Below are 21751 nucleotides of genomic sequence, written 5' to 3'. Positions count from 1 at the left end.
GGACCATACGGTACTAATATGTTTGAGACGAAAATGTAACTTTCGAAGTCCAAACTCTTGCGATGATTCGTTTCATCCTACTATTATCATACAATCGAAAAATGCTTTTTTTTTTTATAACTCTGGTATATGGGTAGTCACATTCCCAACTATCCCCGAAAGGAGTCCAGTGCCCCAACAAAAGGGATGTTAAATCCGTTGTAGTCAAAACTCGAACCCGAGTGGCGGACAGTACAACTGTATCTCCTTTACCACCAAGTTACGAACGCTTGGTTTCGTAAAAGAAAAAAAATCAAATGATTCTTGTAATTTTTTGAAAAATGCTCTTACCTTCCAAATGAATTAAACACACTACTCCCTCTGTTTTTTAAAGATCCATGTTCTAGAAAAAAAATTGTTTTTAAAAAATACATTTTTTACTTTTTCAATGTATTATTTAATGAAAATCTGTTAACTTCAAGAAAATTAATTGTGTTTATTGAATTTTTATTGGTCAAAAGTTATGGAAAATTGTTATTCACAAAAATCAATGCATTTTTAATGTGATTTCTTAATATATGTGAAAAGTCTAGAATATGTATCTTTAAAAAACAGAGGGAGTATTATTATGCATTTAAAAATAAAACGATTCTTGTAATTTTGTTAAGTATCATGGTTTTGTATTTTTACCAGAAAAAAATTATGTACAGTAAAACTTCTATAAATTAATAATGTTGGGATTATACCAAAATTATATTTTTTTATTAATTTATAGATATTGTTAATTTACTGATATACTAATTGAACCGAAAACTTAATTTAAAACTATAGAATTATATTAATTTATAGAGATTTTTAATGTATATTAATTTATCGAATATTAATTTAAATAGGTTATATTGTATATCATTTATACAGAAAAGGCAATCTTTATTGAAAATTTTCACACTATAAAAATTGTCGAATAAAAGATAGGAGGGAATCTCATTATTTATTTGTTATTCCAGATCCATCCACCTATGCATCTAAGGATCTAACCAAACCAATTTTTACATCATGCAAACATGAATGAAAACAAATTTAAACTTTGTTTTATTCCCATTTTCACCCCCTTAAAATCCCTATATTCCCATTTCTACACTTTTTTGTATCACATCCATATATACACACAAAGCACATTACATATTCACAGACTTACCATTAGTAGGATAAAACCTAACTTAAGGCCTTTTCTTTTTGCTAACACAACCAAAAGACCATTTCTTCCATTATATGAAAAAAAAGATAAGAGACAAAGCTTCTGTATACCTTTTAAGTATAATCTTATAGATCAAGAAACTAGCAAATGGCCAAAGCTTCTGTATTAGCTTTAACTCTTTTGCTTCTTCCTTTTAAACCGGTTTCTATCCCATTGGAGATCGGTGAGGGATTCCCTTTCTTCGCTTGGCGATTCTGCAACTAGTAGATGTAGTCAGTGGAGGTGTTGATGGGCTGAAACTCTGGAGATTCGATATGTTCCTCCCAATTCCCATGCTGCTACCTGAATCCTCTGATTCCGTCAAAAGGTTCCTCCTTCCCTTTTCAAAGCCTCTAGATGATCCAGCGATCTTGGTTTCATTCCCAAAAAAAAACAAAGAAAAATAAAATTTAATCAGACAATGATTATTGAGAAAAGAGTCGTTACAAGATGACCCATTTCAAAAAGTTTTCATCTTTTTCTTGGTTGAAACGGTAAGAAACCCTTAAAAAACGTGAGGATGTTACTCATATAAATGTTGTTTTGAAACGTGTAAAGAGGGAGAACAAGTGTAGACCCGATACCAAAGATTCTTCCTTTTGACTCAAATACAAATGTAAAGTTGAACAAATGTACCTTGCAGCCAAGAGAACAGAAGCGGAAGCTGTCGTCAACGAGAGTACGGTAGCAAACTTTGCAGGTATTGGTAACGCCTTTCCCTGTCTTAGGCTGAGGCCTCTCGTTCAAGAAGACGACTTTAGCACTATTTATCACATAAGTCTGGATACCTGATATGTCAAGATACTTTTGTATCTCATTCACCCTTATAACATCATGATAAGAAGATCTCCTTATCTGCCAAAACCATTCAAACACAAATTCAAACACACACGTCAACTCTTTCAATGAAACTACTTTGAAATTACTGCAAGAACACACCTGAATGGTGTGATGATCCTTGTGATGGGCAAGACAGAGAGAGCAGAGCGGGCCGTTGGTGCAGTCTAAGCAATACATATTGCATTCACTCTTGTGAGAGTCTACATGCAACTTGCAGTGAACAAAGAAGTGCTCTTTAAGCAGAGGTTTAAGCCATGGCGGCCATCGGTTATCTTCCTCCTCCGGTCCACCAGCTCCCTAAACCGATACAGATTTTTGATGATCAGTTTCAGAACATAACCATTTGGTATATCATTAACTATTTTATATATACCTCTAGAGACCATTTAAACATATCTCTTAAACCACCATTGAACTTCATAAACTTCTTCTTGTGGGACAAGTTTCAAATTTGATTCTCTTTTTTATATTTCAATTTTAAAAAGTTATCTACGAAGGAAACGTATCAATACCCATAAGTGTTCCAGATTCCTGCTCACTATTTTACTGGATTTCTGAGGTTTTAAAAGTATAAAAATTGGTATATAATAGAAAAGCATATTGTAGCAAATCGTGACACCAAATAAAGTAAAACTACTGAAGGGAATCAAAGCCTGTAGAAGAAGGTGAAAAACTTTCAAAAGAGCATTGTTCTGATTCTTCAAGATCAAATCAAATCCCTTTGTTAGGTACAGGAAACAGAGCACTTAGATGAAAAAACAGAGCATTCTAGATAAAAGTGTATTGTTTGAAATACAGAGCACTTAGATGGAGTAAAACAGAGCATTCTAGATAAATGGTATGTTTGAAATACCATGATTCTTCTGTTCTTAGGCTTGATTTCTCGGATTGTGTTCTCTTGATCTTCGATTGCCATTTTCGTGAGAAACTTGATGGCAGGATAGCAAACAGAGTCTTTTTTCGAGTAAAGCTTGGAACTTTCTTTTCCTAGAGAGAACGAAAATGAGTTATAGAGAGAGAAAGTGTGGAAATTTCTTGCAGAGAAAGGGAAAGAGAAAAGAGATGGCCTCTCTCTTTATCTTGGCAAAGTCGACCAACAAAACCTCCTTCGCCTTCCCTTCTATTTTCAATTATTTTCAAAATAATATATTTAATATTATTCCACTATGAGAAAATCTAATTTTCTTTTTGCGATATTCTCTTCAGCATATCTTAAAACAATATAATCAAAAAAATATTACAAGAATCTTACCCCTTCTTGTCACAAAAAAAAAAAAAGAATCTTACCCCTTCTTTGTTAAGGTTATGACTCATAGCTACATATTATAATCTTAATATACTATTAAGAATTTTTCTAATTTTGGCTATAATTAATTTGTCTGTTTTCACTATTTTGTTATGTATATTTTTTTTTTGAAATATGTTTCTGTCATTATTGGACTTATCTTAAAAACTCATCATGCATTCATTAAATACTGGTTAATATTTTTCCGTTACATAGCTTTACAGTACATCATTATTGTTTTTTTCTTGGGTTACAGCATTATTGTTGGGTTACACATTAGGTGTTTAAGTTGGGTTACACATTAAGTATTTAAGTATAAATACGAATTTTCCTTTCGTTATTAATATGGAGTTTCATACTTTAATTTTTATTTGGGAAAAGTTAGGTTTTCGAGTTACATCTATATTATTAAAATAGAAGTACACTTTGAAAATACCCCTAAGTTTTTGTAGTTATTTACATTATAATGCCACTGAAGTAATAAATTAATTTTCCTTAATTATAGTTGTCTTTTCTGATTTATAAATGCATTTTTCTTAATTATAGTTGTTTTTATTGAACCTATATTTAAGTATGATTGTCTTTTCCTATATTTAAGTATACTTGTCTTTATTGAACCCTTTATTGAACCTATATTTAAGTATGCTTATTTTTTTCTAATTTAAATAATAGATTTAAACATTTAATGTATTTTCTTAATTTAAATAATAGATTTTTTTAATCAAATATTTACGAAAATAGATTTCCCAATATACTTCGTTTTAACATGTTAAATATTTTTAATATTTATTGGTATAAATAATAAAATAAAAATCACACATCATAATCAATTTATATAATATATAAATAAAATATAAAATAATTTATTCATATATTATTAGTACAATGGTTTCATAATATAAATATAATAAGTTATAAATATTGGATTTGTTTATATGATACACGGTGATATAATAGACGATCAAAATCACAAAATATAATTATTCAACGTAATAAATAAAATTTTTATGTTTTAAAATGTTTAATTAATAATTATGTAATACATTTTAATTTAAATATATATGTATATATATATTATACCATTAGTACAAATAAAAATTTAAAATGAAAGCAAATATTTATACGGTCACAGGTCAAACTCTAGAAATAAACAACAACATCGCTAAATTATTTTTCTTTAACAAATTTATTTTGATAGAAATATTGTTCCAAATATGGTTTATATATTTTATGTATTTATAAATTTATTTTATTGGGATGCTAAGATTTTGAAATTGGAAAAAAATATGACCCACCTCTATATTATTTTTATTAAGAAATTTAAATTATGTATCAAAATATTTTATTAAGCTTTTAATTTTAAGTTTTATTATAACTGTAAAAATTAATTTTTAATCGGAATTTATGTGCAAATATTACAAATTCATCATTTAATATATAAAAACAGAAAATAAATACCCGCCTGGTCGGGCGGGTCAAGGTCTAGTATACTATTATGTTAGCCAAGTGGAGATAACCATTGCTCCATTATTGTAGCTTTAACATCTCATATATATCCTTTACAAATCCCATTAATATGTTCTTCTTCTTCTTTTTGCATCAGGTGGTCTCCATCTAATTGTCATCTCTTTTTTAACACCGGATATAATTGGTCTAAATTATATATATCATCATATAATATTTAATAATGTTATATATGATAATTAACTATTTTCAACATGTGTAAAGCATGACCATGATGACAATATTAAGTTATATACGTAATATTGTAAAACATGACCATAGTAAAATAAAATAAACAGAATTATTGAATAGAGATATACGGTAAAATCCTTACAAAATCAGAAAAAAGTTTTGGAGTAATGTTATTTTAAATCGGAGTTATGATGGAAACTGGACAAAAAATGCAGAATTGGAATCTAACCTGAATGAAGAAATATGATCAGTTATTCAATCCAAAATGTTAAGATATCCTAACCGATTTTGTAATGTAATACAAAACATATCTGAATCCGACGTATTATTAAATAATCTGAACAAATAATCCAAAATTTTAAAATTAATAATCAACATAAATATTTGAAACATACATAAATAATTCAAATGATCAACTTAAATAAATACTTTAAATATCCAGTTACCTATAAAAAGTATTTCATAACTTGATTTTTAAGATATAAATCTACTATATCTATAGCGTACACTTTGTTGTTATTTTTATCAGTTATATGTACATTGTATTATTTTCTATTCAATTTAAGTATTTTTCTCATGCTTTGTTTTTAAAAAAAATTACTTCAAATATATTCGAACCAAACCACACCAATATAATCTGAATCCAAATTATATATGTTTACTTTATGAGTTTTAAAATGTATTACAAATTAGAATTGAACTCAATATGTTATTATTCTAACTTGATAGGTAATCATAAGATATTAAAATGATACTTTTTAATTAAAATAAAACTAAAAAGATAAATTTGTAAATTTAATATATCCGACCTAAAACCTGAATGTCCAAAACTAAACATAAAGATGAATTGGAACTAGTGTGAGTAGCAGCAATTTCTTCTTCTTATTATTATTGGTGGATTAGATTAAGACATGTTTAATTCTTAAATAAAATATTTAAAATATAAATTAAACAATGTACAGAGTTATAATTTTTCTATTCATATTACAGATCAAAATTTATATTGATTTATCTAAAAGTTATGTTTTATAAATCATAACTACATTTATATAATTAATTAAAAACTGAAGTTGAATTAGACTACCCAAAGTTTTTATAAGAAACTCCTCTAGAATAAATAATATAACATAACTTTAAAATATTATATTATTTAAACTTATATATAAATAACTGATAAAATAAATATTTAAATAAAGCGTATGATAAACACAGATTTGTAAACTTTAAAACTGAAATAAACATTTTTATATGAAAAAATCTAACATATAATCATATAAATTAAGAAATCATTATAAAGTAATTACGGCCATATGTCATATAAATTATATTATATTTATTTTGCATTTAAATCATTTAAAATTCTAATATTTATCTTGCATTTATTACATGTGTCAAATTTAATCAATATACTTGGCATACATTATAAGCATGTTAGTTATTAATTTTGAATATCAAATTTATACTATTTATAATATAAATAAGATTTGTGTATATAATATAAAAGAAGATGGATAATATCAATGATTAATTCCATGTTATAGCTTTTAAAGCGAGCAATAAGCGGACACAAGCTCATGAATTGGACATTACTACCTAATCCATCTGTACTCTTTTACGACATTATTAATAAAGCTGAAATAAATGAAGAAATATAGGTTAAAAATGGATAATAACACCTAGATTTTACGGCCGCCAATTCTATTATCTTATCAAAATTTATATTTGTTGGTATGTTATGCACCAAACTAAAGATCTCTTGTAATTTTTTTTCATAATTTAGAATTTTCTAGAATTTGAATTCTAGACTCCTGAAGATAGAAACATTAACGAATTTTTAGTTAAACCATTGAACAATGGAAACTTACACTTTTTAATTTATTATTGATTTTGGTTGGTGTTCCGGTTTAATTATATAGACATAGCAAAGTCAGTACTAACTATTCCAACATACATCAGTTGAAAGGAAATTTCATTTTAGACTCATGTCCTTTGAGTATCGAAAATCATATGCACAGTTATTAATTTCTTTTATATACCAAACGTTTTTTTTTGAATTGCTGTTATGTCTCATCTTATATATAAGGACAATTAGCTTTGAGTAACCATATTTCCCTATACATAATATCATATTTGAATTCAAAACTCGATGAGCATTTTATTTTCCCATATTACATATTGAACAAAACACATGTTCTACTTCTACTTTTTTTTTTTTTGCTAATTTTTTTTTTAACCTAGTTGAATCTAGGGGAGTCGTAAGCCCGCGGATGGACCCCTTCTCCTGGGTATTCAAATAGGTCCTAAAGCATGAACCCATATCCGCGTTAGATGAACAGAACAATATGACTTACTTTCGCATAGCAGGAGGATCGAACCTGAAACGTGTTAGCGTCCCAAGCCCGTCCATTGTCACTTGACCACAAGGCCCGTTTCCTACTATATACTCCATCACATTATAAGACATCCAGAGAAGGCTAGTTATATATTAATAACTACATAAATTATATATCAAACATAACAAAATATGTTAATAACTGAGTTTTATATGATTAAAGTCTTAGTTCTTGTTAAGATAATACTATTTATTCAATTTCATGTATTATATATTATAAGATTCTCCTAATTTTGTTGTTAATTACACGCTCCATTCATGCGGATATGCAATTTGTTGGTCCGATCGATGATTAATCACTGAATCTTATAGCGTGTCTTTTATTTTATTTTCTCAAAAAATAAAATAAAAGAATGACGACTAAATATACTAAAGAAAACATATAATATGCATTTCATACACGTCATATGATAATATAAAAGATATTATACATGATGAGTAGATGAATGAAGATGCCAAATTGTTCTCTCAATAGAAAAGCTGAAGCATATTTGATACAATGTCGATACTAAAACTGAAAATGTTTAATTGTTTGAAAAATGTGTGCAGTAATTTAACAAAAAGTGAAAAACGCACAAGCCTTGTGTGCGCTTTTGTTGTCCATTGACTTTGAAAAAGGACGCCACTTGACTTTCACATTATTTTCTTACGTTTCATAGATAGTTTGTGTGTTTGTTGTTTTGTATTATTGTAATTACATTATGTTTTCCCATCATAGCATTTCATATTACACACATAAATACATTATGTTTATTAATTTAACTTTGTTATTATATAGTACTGGCAAAAAAACATTTTGAACGTTTAGTCAAAATGAAGCAATTTACGGGTTATTACTTATTACATTACATTACATTACGGTTGCTCAAAAAAAAAACATTACATTACATAGTACTAATTCAAACTATGCATAACTTTTCATGTCAACTTTTTGGTTTAACACGAATAGTATTAAAACATATAGCGACGAGTTACATATCCCTTGACGATAAAACTAAAATAAAATAAAATAAAATTTCTTAACATGTTTACCAAAAAAAAAAAAAAAATACTATAAAAAGGAGAAGAAAAACAATTGAAAGGCTTAGTCAATATTGAACCACTTGGACACGGCACGCAATATGTGACGCTGGTGGGCTCCCTCCTCATCGTCCATTCCCATTTCTTTATTACATTTCTAGAAGTTGCATTCATTTATTAACCATATCAACGAAAGCAAGAGTTCCGGCGTCATTTTCTGTGACCTCTAAAACACTGTTCAAAATCCCCAATTCATTTATTACATTTTTGAACAGTGTTTTAGTTCTCTCTCTAAAACACTGTTCAAAATCCCCAATTCTCAAAGTGACCTCGTTTTCTGTCATCTTCCGGCGTCATTCGCGGCGTCGCCCACCGTCTTCTGGTGCTCGAGCAGGCTCCAACGCAATGGGAAAGAGAAAAGGTTCGAAAAAGGCCTCTCCTCCTAAACTCCCATCAGGTCCGCTTGCTTCAGGCTCAAAAGCTCTAGATTCTCTTGCGTCTTCAAGCGTCGTCAAGGTCTCTCCGATCTCAAATGAGGCCCTAGCCTCTCAATTGGCTTCTGTGGATGAAACCCAGGACCCGACATCAGAACCAGCCTCTGGATCTGAAAACCTGAAATCGGATGTCATCTCTTCAGCGACAGTAGAACCCGCAAGTGATCTACAGAACTCAGAGAAAGACAAACCTCACACTACGGCTTCTGCGACCTCAATCCAGGACCCGACTTCAGACCCAAAAACTGGATCTGGAAACCAAATCACTGTTCAAACAGTGAACTCTGCGAAGGCCGCTCCGGTGGTTAACCCGGTAACAAATCAAGACGGTGATGAGATGGAGGAAGGCGAGATACCTCCTGTTCACTCAAAAAGCGCTCCATTAAAAGAAGCTGATGTTTCAAACAACTCCGGCAAAGTTGCGACTTCTGAGGCACCCACAGGAAAGCCTGATTTGTGGACTCATCTCTTCAAAGGGCCCACAAAGAAACTGCAAAAGAAAGGAGAAAGCTTCCTGCTCCCATCCGGAGAGTCGTGTGTTACTATCCCAAATTCTGTCATTGAAAAAAACAAGAAATCTTGGGATAGTTTCATCATTGGGCAATTCTACTCTGATCCGCCGTCTCAGGGAACTATCCAAACGATAGTAAACGGAATCTGGAGTAAGCAGTTTAAGGATATTACAGTCTCTAAAATGGAAGGCTTCGCTTTCCTTTTCCGGATCCCGAACGCTTCAACTAGAGCACACGTCCTCAAGCAATGCCTCTGGCAGATTGAAGGACAGACGATGTTTGTAGCAAAATGGGAGCCTGGTATTGTCCCAACGAAACCAGAGCTAACGACCGCCCCGATATGGTTAGAACTACGCGATGTCCCTCTGCAATTCTTCAACGAGGATGCACTGGAGCACATTGCAAGTCAGGTTGGAGAACCCAAATTCCTTCATCCTCAAACTGCAAATAAAACTAACCTGGAAGTGGCGAAGGTCTTCACCATCATTGACCCAAGAGTACCTCTGCCAGAAGCAGTCAATGCGAGATTTGAATCAGGGGAGATAAAGCGTATCCGGGTTTCGAGTCCTTGGATGCCTCAGGTTTGTTCCTTCTGTAAAGAAATAGGCCACTCTCTCAGGCGCTGCAAAAAGGCACCTATCACTTGCAAATTCTGCAAATCGACAGGTCACCTACAAGCAGACTGCACCCGTATCAAAGGAAAGGCTGGGGCTAAACAGTCTAACACCTCTGGCTCCTCGAAACCTCCTGATGTCGCTAAGGTTTCTCCTTCTGGTGCAGTAAAGAGCGGATCTGTGCATTCTTCACCGAGTAAAACTAAAACCTCCTTTTCTCGTTTGGAGATAGGAGAAACTAGCACACCTGATGGAACCAGATTACCTGCCACAAAGGGTGACCTTCCTCTTATTGTGGCATCTGCTGAGACTTCATCGGCAGAATCGGATTCATCAGATATAGACTCTCCACAATCACCGCTTAGTGCAGACTCGGACTATACAGAAGTAATTTCTTCGAGGCAGAAGAAAAAGGATAGGGGCAAAGGCCCCAAACTCAAATAATTTTTATGTATACAGACCTTTTTGGCTGGAATGTACGTGGCTTTAATATGGTCAGTCACCGTACCGGATTTAAAAAATGGTTGAAGCAGCATAGACCAATTTTTGGATGTCTCCTAGAGACTCATGTACAGCGGGTAAAGCAAAGTAAGTTTGTTAATTCTCTTCTTCCTGGTTGGGGTTTCGACGCTAACTATGAATTTTCGGAGTTGGGGAAGGTCTGGATTCTATGGCACCCCACTGTTCAAGTCACTGTTATTCATAAATCCCTTCAGATGGTGACCTCTCTTGTCAAGCTTCCGGATTACATAACCCCGATTATTGTGTCCTGCATCTACGCGTCTACAGACGATCAAATCAGGAAAACCCTCTGGTCAGATATAAATGAAATCTCCAACTCTGCTGCTTTAGAAGGAAAAGCTTGGATGCTAATAGGAGACTTCAATCAAGTTTTGAAGCCTGAGGAGCACTCTCGCCCCCGCACCTTAAATATTGACCGAAAAACTAGAGAGTTTCAAGAATGTCTTGCTGATGCGTCTCTTTCTGATCTCACCTTCACAGGACCGACTTTCTCTTGGTGGAACAGCCAAAAATCCAGCCCTATAGGCAAGAAACTAGATCGTATTGTAGTGAATGATCAATGGCTAGTTCAGTTTCCTTCATCCATGGGTATCTTTGGTCCTCTGGAATTCTCAGATCACGCCTCGATGTCTGTCACCCTGAGGACTCCGCAGTTGAGACATCGCATTCCATTCAGATTTTATAACTTTTTGCTTCTGGATGATGAGTTCCTGCCGATGATTGCCTGGCTATGGTTCTCTACAAATATCGTTGGGTCGGACATGCTGAGAGTGTCAAAGAAATTAAAGTTGCTGAAGAATCCTATCAGATCTTTCAACAGAGATAACTACTCAGACCTGGAGAAAAGAGCTGAAGAAGCACGCTCAAATCTCAACATAATACAAACTCAGCTGCTGTCTTCCCCAACTTCTATCTTAGCTGCTCTTGAGGAGGAAGCTCAACGAAAGCTCGGAATTCTACTAAAAGCGGAACAGGCTTTTCTTTTTCAGAGGACCAATATCTCCTGGCTGCAGTTTGGTGATTGTGGCTCTCATTATTTCCATAAGATTATGGCAACACGTCGCTCTCAGAACCATATTCACATTCTTTTTGGTCCTGCTGGTGAACGGTTTGAGACCAGAAAAGCCATACATGATCACTGCCTCTCTCACTACTCGGAGTTCTTAGGAGGGTCTGCATCTCCTACACTGTTTGATCCGCAAGACATATCCCTTCTGCTCAATTTTCAGTGCTCAGAATCTCAGAAAGCTATCCTTCAGTCTGACTTCTCAAATGAGGAGATAAAAGAGGCCTTCTTCAGCTTGCCCAGAAACAAATCATGTGGACCAGATGGTTACTCTTCTGAGTTCTTCATTGGATGCTGGACAATCATTGGACCGGAGATCATCTCAGCTATAAAAGAATTTTTCAGGGAAGGCAAACTACTGAAGCAGTGGAATTCTACCACGCTGGTTCTAATCCCAAAGATCAGGAACGCTTCAAAGATTGGTGATTTCAGACCAATATCCTGCCTCAACACACTATACAAGGTTATCTCTCGCCTCCTAACCGGTCGATTGAAGGACGTCCTTGAGCAGGTTATATCACATGCGCAATCTGCTTTTATGCCTGGCCGACTCTTGGCAGAGAATGTCCTACTTGCTACAGAGCTCGTTCAAGGCTATAAAAGGACAAGCATTGCTCCCCGAGCTATGTTGAAGGTTGATCTTAGGAAAGCTTTTGACTCTGTAAGATGGGATTTCGTAATTGCGACTCTCCAAGCGCTACACTTGCCTCAGAGATTTGTAAACTGGATTTCTGAATGCATCACTACAGCTTCGTTTACCATCTGTGTCAACGGGGAATCAGGTGGCTTTTTCAAGAGCAACAGAGGGTTGAGGCAGGGGGACCCTCTATCTCCCTACCTTTTTGTCTTGGCAATGGAGGTTTTTTCTAGGCTGATCAAATCCCGTTATCAGTCAGGCTATATCAGGTATCACCCTAATGCTGAGCCGATAGAATTATCTCACTTGATGTTCGCGGACGACGTAATGGTTTTCTATGACGGAAGTAGCTCTTCTCTCCATGGCATCTCAGAGGCGCTTGATGATTTTGCGAGTTGGTCTGGTCTTGAAATAAATCAGAGTAAGTCAGAGCTCTTCACGGCAGGTCTTGATCAGCAGGAAACTACGACTACTTTGAGTTATGGTTTCCCTATTGGCATTCTGCCTATACGATACCTTGGCCTCCCGTTAATGCATAGGAAGCTCAGAGTCTCGGAATATACTCTACTGCTCGACAAGATCTCTGCAACCTTCAATGCGTGGTCAGCGAGACACTTATCTTTTGCAGGAAGACTGGTCCTTATAAAATCTGTCATCTCTGGAATTGTGGTTTTTTGGACCACAACTTTCATCTTGCCAAAGGGATGTATCAAGAAGATTGAGTCTCTTTGCTCCAAATATCTCTGGTCGGGCCAGATTGAAGGGCGCGCTTTCGTCAAGATCTCCTGGGCTGATTGTTGTCTCCCGCAGACCGAAGGGGGTCTGGGTCTTCGTCGCTATGAGACCTGGAACAAAACCTTATGTCTGCGACTGATTTGGCTTTTATTTGCTGAAGGGGGTTCTCTGTGGGTTGCTTGGCACAAGCATCATCATCTTGGAAACTCAAATTTTTGGGCTCTAACTGAGCAACCTCAAGATTCTTGGCACTGGAAGTCTCTACTCAACCTCAGACCTCTAGCTCGTCACTTCGTAACCTGTACCATCAGGGATGGAAATCAAGCTAGCTTCTGGTTTGATAGATGGACTCCTTTGGGTCCTCTAATAGACTTTATTGGCAATACTGGGCCTCGCTCTCTGCGTGTACCCCTCCTTGCCACTGTCTCGAGAGCAACCAGAGTAGGTCTGTGGAATTTGCCATCACCAAGATCGGAGGAAGCAGTATCTCTACATGCTCATCTGACCACCGTTGATGCTCCTTGCGTGAATAGAGGACCTGATCTTTACTCATGGACAATTGAGGGAATCCAACACCAGTCTTTCTCTTCTTCCAAAACATGGAGCGTGATAAGAGAAAGAAAACCGAACCCGCCTTGGCTCAAGTCGGTTTGGTTCAAGGGTCATACTCCTAAGCATGCTTTCAACATGTGGGTTGCAGTACAAGACAGGCTGCCTACCCACACAAGACTAGCTTCTTGGGGAATGCAAATTCCTACTACCTGCTGTCTTTGTTCAACTTCAGACGAATCAAGGGACCATCTCTTTGTTGACTGTCCTTTTGTTAAGATTCTTTGGAGTTTGATGCTCGGAAAGCTCTCAGAAACTCCTATCACTTTTACTTCTTGGTTGCAGTTATTGGACTGGACTTCTTCAGGCTCTGCCCGATCACCGCGCACGCTAAGAAGCATTGCTGTCCAGGCTGTCGTATACCTCACTTGGACTGAAAGAAACAACAGAGTTTACAAGAATCAGATGCTGTCAGCCTCTGAAATTTTTAAACTCGTCGATAGAACAGTCAGGAACACAATCTCTGCTCGCAAGACCAGGAAGCAATTCAAAAGTCTCATGGCCCTTTGGTTGATCTAAAAAAGCGCCTCTAAGTGTATCTCTTTTTGTAAGCATGTTTTTTCTCTGTTTTTTGCCATGCTTGCAAAGCCTTGTTTATAAATCTATTTTGTAAACATTTTTCATATTCTATGATATTTACAGTTAAGCAAAAAAAGCAAGAGTAGTCTCTGACAAATTAAAACATCTATGCATATAGTCAAAGTCCAATAAATCTTCAGGTTTTTACAAAAACTCTACTTACTGTATCTAATGATTAGTTTTGTTAGATGAGAACTCTATAACAACTTGTTGTTATTGTGTCATAGATCCAATAATATCGTATTTGTGCATGAATATATACTTTTAACAGCATTAAAACAATTTAAGAAACAATGAACTATTCTTATTTGGCTTAAAAACAAAACAAACCAAATAAATTTGTGTATCTCGTTTTTCACGTTATTTCAAAATTCAAAACCAGATTTAAGCATATCTCTATCATCCGAGTATTTTTACCTTTTCTCTATAATGATGATTCAATCTATAAACCTTCTTCTGATATGAACGAGAATATAGGTCAAGATTTTGTTCTGGGAATCGCTTTACTCAAGAAGAATGTTGGGACCGGTGGTTTCTCTTCTTCCTCATGCTTCTCGGCAAGGCAGTAGACTAGTGGCTCGTCGTGGTAATTGGCTTTTTGTGTTTAAGTAGCATATCAAATTTTCCCTTTCGTTTTCTTCTGGATTTTTGGGGTCAATGGTGGTCTCTGCCAGTCTTGGGAAATGGTTTGGTGGCTACGGTGAGTGGTTTTTCGATTCTATGCAGTATCGCCGAGATTTGGTTTCTTCATCGCTTTATTCGAGTGTACTTTGGTGGTTCTTCGACCACAGAGTCTGTTGTGAGTTCAAGTGCACATTCAGAAATGATATTTGGCTCAATCCCAACTCGTGTAGTGTGGAGAGTTGTATCGACAATTGTTGCCTATGGTTCCTAAGTAACTTGTCAAGATGGATTTCCTTTGTGCAGCTTTTTTTCTTATTCCTCCGAAAATGACTCTTGTTGTGTAGTGTTTCTTATGTTGTATTTGTTCTTGTTTTGTCTTTATTGACACTGGATGACAGATTTTCACAGCTTAGAGTTTTGTTCTTTGGTTCTCAATGACCTTAAATGATGTGACGGTTCTCTGTATCAGTTGATGATCGTTACAGTGTCTTGCTTCACTTTTGCTCACATCCCGAAAACACATCAGCTCGCTTGACTTATGTGGTGGTGTAGCTTGGCATTTCTATGTAGGTTTTGAAGCTCTCAAAAGTGGTGGGGGTGACGGTGATTTCAATCTGTTCTTGTATCATTTTTTGCGACAATAACAAGTCTATAATGTAGTTCGGTGATTCTCTTATGATAAGGATTTGCGAATCTCCTGCTTATTGTTAGTTCGCGCATAATGTTCGATTAAGATTACAAACTTAGATTAGATCATCGAAAACTACTTATTCCGAAAACGATACGGGAAATCCTAACATTCTGTGATTCTTGTCAACGGTTGAAAACAACAACTACTTCTCAAAGATTACAATTCCGAACATGAAACCGTCCTTTCCAGTAGTATTGCTGCTGTCTTTTTTGCAAGCAAAACATTTTAGGATGATGGATCGAGCAAAGCTGAGATATTTAATTTGAATTTTTTTTGTTCAGGTGAAAGTTTGTAATCGAAAACTTTATTCCCATTACGGTTAGATAATTTACTAGGAAAAAAACAACTATTCTTATTTACATCAAAGAGATATACAATAAGGATATATACAAATATGTATATATGCTGGCTATATCATTAATTTCAAAGTGAATTATTGGTTGATAAAGTGACTACCGACTGGAACCAAACCGGTCGGCTTTCATTTCACTAACCAATTGCTGTGTACCTTCCTAATAAATAAAATACTTATTTCCATTTATACAAATTCAAGTGTTCTTCCTAATTTCCGGTATAATCTATACTATTAAAAGAGAAACATTCTAAAAAAATCTACTTATGCAAAGTTGTTGGACCTATTGGACCTATTCATTTTTAGTCTAACCTTCTATATACAAACCAAAATGCATAACTTATATTTAACCTCCCACCGCATAATTTTCAACACCCAACGGTTTATATCAACCAAAAATTAAGTATAAACAATTGCTTTTATCAAACCTATGCGATTGCTATTTCATACACACATTTTATCAAACGAGATCAAATGTTCCAATACAAAAGGGTCATGTGTCCATCATATCTGTCTCATCCTCCTCCATTAAAAGCATCAAGTTCTCTGCAGAGAGGCATCAATGTGATATTTAATATTTTTTTATCAAATGTTTATTCCACGCACATTTTATTCAATGAGATCAAATGATTTTCAGAGGGGGCATGAATAAAGCAATCTTATATTTCATCTCTTCCATTAGAGCATCAAGTTCTTAACAGAGATACATCAGTGTCCAATTTAATGTATCAAAACAATTTTATACATTCATTTTTTTATTCATCTTATCCGATTCATATTAAAATTTTAGATATAAGAATTAAGATTGCGTTTTTCGTCACATTTTTTTGAATTATAAATATAAAACCAAACCCTATAACAGAAATAATAAACAAATATTTTTTACTTTAATATTGAGATTTTTTTTGGAATCTTAAATATCTGCACGTTTTTAGATTGTGTATTATACACGATTTTGAAAATATTTGATGTAGCTTTACATAATTATCGTAGATTTTATAGAAAACGTAATCTAAATATTCTTTTAAGATCTCTTATTAGTAACAACCAAGATATTTAAAAACTTATACCCTAATTTTCGATGGCCTATACCATCTTACCCCTAATATTATAAATATACCTTCATTCTTTAAAATTTGAGAATTGTCCTATTTTAGTGGTATGGATTTCACATCTGATCGAGTTTTAAACTAATTTTGATTGTTTAGATTTTTATTAAACTATCCCGGATTTTTCAATTCTAAAAAAATAATAATATTTATATATTGAAATAAACAGATGTTAAAATTATTCATTCAAATTTTAACTATCAGTTTATATAAATATCTTATATAATACCACTTTTATAAAAAATGAAATCAGATTTCTAATTTTTTATAGAATTGCTATTTAAGATAAATTTAAAAACTACAAAAATCTTATAAATCTATATTATTAAATTAGCCAAACACTGTAAGTAATCTTAAGTCTCACCAAACATAATAAATGTAAATTTATAAAATGCATACAAGATATAATAAGAGATATAATAAGAGATAGTAGATTTAGGCATTCATATTTTTGGGTCAGGTACCAATCGGTTTCTTTCGGTATGAATCTTTCAGATCCTAGACATTTAGATCTAAGTAAGTATTTGATTTTGTTTTTTTTTGGGTTCGTGTTGGTTTCTTTTGAGTTTGGATGAATAATAAAATACACGTAAACTACATGTAATTTTTGGGTACCAAATGGATCGGATCGATTCATATTTAGAACCCGAAAAATATTCAAAGTATCCAAAAAACTCCAAAAATAAACACAAAAATACCCAAAATAATCGAATACTCAAAATTGTCCGAAATTGACCTGAAATCTGATACGATGAACCAAAAAGTACCCAAAATTTCATCTAAATATCCAAAATATTTGTATTTTAAAAAAAAATTACTTGAAGCTTGAAACTATAACCGAAAACCAAGACCCAAAACTTAAAAATAATAATTGTAATACAAAACATATCCGAAATACCCAAATATATCTAATATACACAAATGTTAATTCATGTTATTTTGAGTATCCAGTCCGGTCTCGGGTTAAATCCAGACTCAAACAGAGACCCGCATATCCAAAAAATCTTAATAGGTATTTTGCTTTGGACTCGGATTCGAACCAATATCAATGCATCGTTAGTCTGTATATATCTTTTCAGTTAGATTTTAATTAAAAAAACAAAACCCGCGCTTTTAAGCGCGGATCAAAATCTAGTTGGGTCTTTAAAGTTGGAACCAAAAAAATTAACAGTGACAGAATCTAATCTAAAGATTATTATTTACAAAAACCAAGTAAAAAACATTGACAGAATCAAAAGCTTTTTATTAGTTACTATTCACAAAACATAAAAGAGTAATCAAGCAATCAACAATAAAGCCGACTAGGTTACCTCTTCGGTGTCCAGATGCTATAGTTTTTGTAGGTGGAGAACCAGATTTAGATATGGCTTGGTCCAACTCTCTATAATGAGGATAAAAGTTTTCATGAACAATATATTTTTCGTTAAAATCTGCAACGTCGTTTACTGACAATGGCTGCTTGCAAGATTTTTCTTCTTGGTTCTTTTTTTGTTTCAATTGCTCGAGTTCAATTTTGAAAGTTTCCTCTGCAGAGTCATGCGTTTAAAACAGTTTTAGAAAACATGAACTCAGTTAGAAAGAAAGAAACCCTGCTGTTTTGGTGACGACTCTTGATTTTGAACCATGAGACAAGGATAGTCTCCATCACCAGTGGTAGCTCTTTCAATAGCTAAACCAGTATCTGCCCACTTTCTCAGTGCATGGACTGTTAGAATCATCATTAAGATCATGCGGTTTCAAAGGCTCTGACGTGAGAGAACAGAGTTTGGTAGTACAAACACACTATCTTCATCAATTCTAGTGACCTGCCAAGGTCTGTCAACAACGCACAGAACTAGGGAAAGTTTTATTCATCAAAATCATTTATTTAATCAACCCATTTCACTATATATATATTACCTGCTTGTCATCAAATATCTTTGAGACATTGCCACTAGACGCAGAGAATATTATCGATAAATAAAACATCATGGCCGCACAGTTATATATGACTAAAGATTCTTACTCTGAACACAAATCTCTTGCAAAACCATATAATCTTACAATTATTTTGAGGATCAAACATTCAAAACAGGGTTGTATCTTTATCATAACAATTAAAATATTTTTTTCTGCAAACAAACAAAAGATTGATAAAAGTAATATTTATGACATATCCAATAGTATCCATATAAGCTGATGACAACAACAGAGAAACGTGTCTACTTCATTGGAAGTTTCCCGGACACTTCTTTCTTCTTCTCTGTAAAAATATTAAAACCATGAGAGACCTCGTTTTCTTCTTACAGCATTCTATCCTGAAGGTCACTGAAGATGCCAGAAGCCAAAGTTCCAAGCTTCTTCTTTGTTTCGCCTGCTATGTTCATTACAGACGAGATATCTTGTTGCGCCTGTGACAGGAAAGATACCAGAGGCCAAACATGTTAAAAAAATCCTGAAGAAGAAGATGAAGAAGCAAGAGATTTTGCAAGTATGGATCATTTTTTACCTGGAAAGAAAGCCGGTTAATGAGATCACTAGCAGTTATATCAACATTGGAATCATCTTCCCCGTGACCGAAAAAATCAGCGCTTGATATAGAGGCTGAGCCCTGCAACATCCCACAAGTGGCATTTATAATCAAAAAGGAATGAGAGAATGTTTTCTTCTTCCAAAGCTGTGTGGAATGTCTTTACTTACTGAAAACTTCTGAAGAGTAGCTTTTGATTCGAGATCAGCGTTCTTGTTCTGATCACCAAAGTACTGAGCAGAAGAGATGGACTTTGCGTTTGTAAACTTCTTTCTTGCTTCATCTGACTCTTCAACCTAATAAGAGAACACACAAAAAGGGTTTAGCAGAGGCTTGGAAAAAATCTATTTACTTATTACAGAAAGAACAATGGCTTTTACCTTTACTTGAGCTTTTGAAGAGTTGGAGCTTGGTTTTTTGGGGTAAGAACTGTCCATTCCAAAATCAGAAAAGAAGCTGGACGAGTTTGGTGGAGCAACATGGCTAAGCACTTGTGTACCACCACCACCAACGCTTTGTCCTCCGGTTTGGAAGTCGTCGTTGTACTCAAACCGAGAGGCATATGATGATGAACCAGCTGTTGATTTGCTTCCACCGTTATTAGTTACAGAAGAAGCAGCAGGAGGAATAACCGGTGCAACTTCTTCAGGTTTCTGGTCATAAAGATTTGCCGTTGGCTGCATTTTACCAAAACAAAAATAAAATAAAAATCTTTTAATCCGAAAAAAAAACAAGAACAGAAACGTTGATGCTCTAATAAATTAAAAAACAACCCAAGACTTTAGTTACCTTAGTAGTAAGTTTCCTTGCACCAAGACCACCAGTTTTACCCGTTCTTTTACCACCAATGGGTTTCTTAAACGTACTAGGCACAACTGTATTAGAAGCTTTAGGCGAAGAGGTTTCTTTAGGAGGTAAGTCTTCCTTGACAGAAAAAGAAGAGACCCCGTTAGTTGCTTCCGCAGCAGCAACGGGAGATTCAGGTAGAGCAGCGTTAGTAGTAGTATCTTGTAGTGAAATGGCTTTAGCAACTTCTTTAGCAAGAATCTGTCTATACAAATCAGCAGCGCGTGAAGTGTACTTAGCCTCGATTTTGCCACCGTCGGTCCAACCATGCTGCTTAAAGAAGACCTGTGCGCGGTTGTTGCCACCAAACATCATAGTCCTGAGCTGCTCAGGGCTCCACGAATCCAAATTCGTAGATCTACACCACAATGAGATAAATTCACAAAAAAAAAAAAATCTTGATAAACGTAACGACCTAATCCAAATCCAGTACAAGGAGGTTGTATATGTAGTATGGTCTCATTGAAAATGGTTTTTTACCTGACGAAGCTGATGTGAACACCGAGACTGCGATGAGTAGCTGAGCAATCTATGCAGAGGAAGACACCGTACGTGACTGATGCCCATGTTGGATTCTTCGCACTGCAATCGAAGCATACCTACAAATATCAAAAGATCTACTCAAACAACTCTCAGATCTACACTTACAGACAGGAATCAATCAGAGGAGGGGGAGAGAGAAAAAACCGAACCTTGTTCTCAGATTTTGATTTTAGTTTTCTGAATACAATGTTCTTGTCGGTTAGATTGTCGGACGAAGCCATGAACAAGCAGAATATGACAACAGATCAGATCACCCTCTCTAGGAATTAAGACAAGATTTTTTGAAATCAAGGAGCTTCCTCTTTCGTCTTCTTCAAATCAAATTGATGAGCCGGTCAGCATTTTGATCTGACGATACTACCCTCACTACTATAAAGCTTGTTGTTTGTTGTTGTTTGTGAAACGGCACGCAGTCCATGGTTCCGTTTTCGAATCAACATGGATGGTAACTGACCAAACCCCTTTTATTATTTTCCCCTTTTCTTCTTTCTCAAGTCAACACATACTCCATAGTACACCATCTATACTATTAAATCAGATGACTGTCTATGATTCTACCCCTCAAATTTCTAAGTAATTACAAAAATTGCATGTACTTTTTCCAGCATTATTTGCAACCAATCAAAAGTCATTATTTTGCAATTACATTAAAGAATATTTAATATAATTCAGTTCTTAGCTTTTTTGAAAAATTTGTTTCCTAAATATTTGCACCATATCTTTCCAAAAAATATTTCACATTATTAATTATTTGAAATCATTTATTAAATGAAACTTCAAAATAAAATCAAGTCGAAATAACAAATGATTAAATCAAGAAAATCATAATACGGATCTGAATTATATCAACTCCTTAAAAAT

At 34.3% G+C, this 21751-nt stretch overlaps 2 protein-coding genes and 1 long non-coding RNA gene across 3 annotated transcripts; 1 reads left to right on the top strand and 2 right to left on the bottom strand.

Annotated features, from left to right (window-relative positions):
• Positions 1-1048: 1048 nt before the first annotated feature.
• Positions 1049-3167, bottom strand: LOC108829252 (protein RGF1 INDUCIBLE TRANSCRIPTION FACTOR 1). The gene is made up of 4 exons (XM_018602917.2): positions 2910-3167; positions 2156-2353; positions 1853-2071; positions 1049-1586 (listed from the first exon to the last, which is right to left on the bottom strand). The coding sequence occupies exons 1-4, from the start codon at positions 2970-2972 to the stop codon at positions 1383-1385; spliced, it is 684 nt and encodes a 227-aa protein (XP_018458419.2). The 5' UTR covers positions 2973-3167; the 3' UTR covers positions 1049-1382.
• An 11119-nt stretch (positions 3168-14286) lies between these two features.
• LOC130508005 (uncharacterized) lies at positions 14287-15270 on the top strand. Its single transcript, XR_008942661.1, has 2 exons — positions 14287-14356; positions 14694-15270. It is a non-coding gene; the product is annotated as an uncharacterized LOC130508005 (long non-coding RNA).
• A 3739-nt stretch (positions 15271-19009) lies between these two features.
• Positions 19010-21239, bottom strand: LOC108820384 (probable ADP-ribosylation factor GTPase-activating protein AGD8). Its single transcript, XM_018593337.2, has 7 exons — positions 21040-21239; positions 20828-20946; positions 20291-20705; positions 19882-20178; positions 19672-19797; positions 19481-19582; positions 19010-19382 (listed from the first exon to the last, which is right to left on the bottom strand). Exons 1-7 carry the CDS (start codon positions 21109-21111, stop codon positions 19275-19277), a joined length of 1239 nt encoding a protein of 412 aa, XP_018448839.2. The 5' UTR covers positions 21112-21239; the 3' UTR covers positions 19010-19274.
• Positions 21240-21751: the final 512 nt, after the last annotated feature.

This window comes from Raphanus sativus, chromosome 2 (assembly GCF_000801105.2).
Source record: "Raphanus sativus cultivar WK10039 chromosome 2, ASM80110v3, whole genome shotgun sequence".
Taxonomy (NCBI): domain Eukaryota; kingdom Viridiplantae; phylum Streptophyta; class Magnoliopsida; order Brassicales; family Brassicaceae; genus Raphanus; species Raphanus sativus.
Note: the sequence above shows the minus strand (reverse complement) of the source record. Positions and strands in the feature narration are given on the sequence as shown.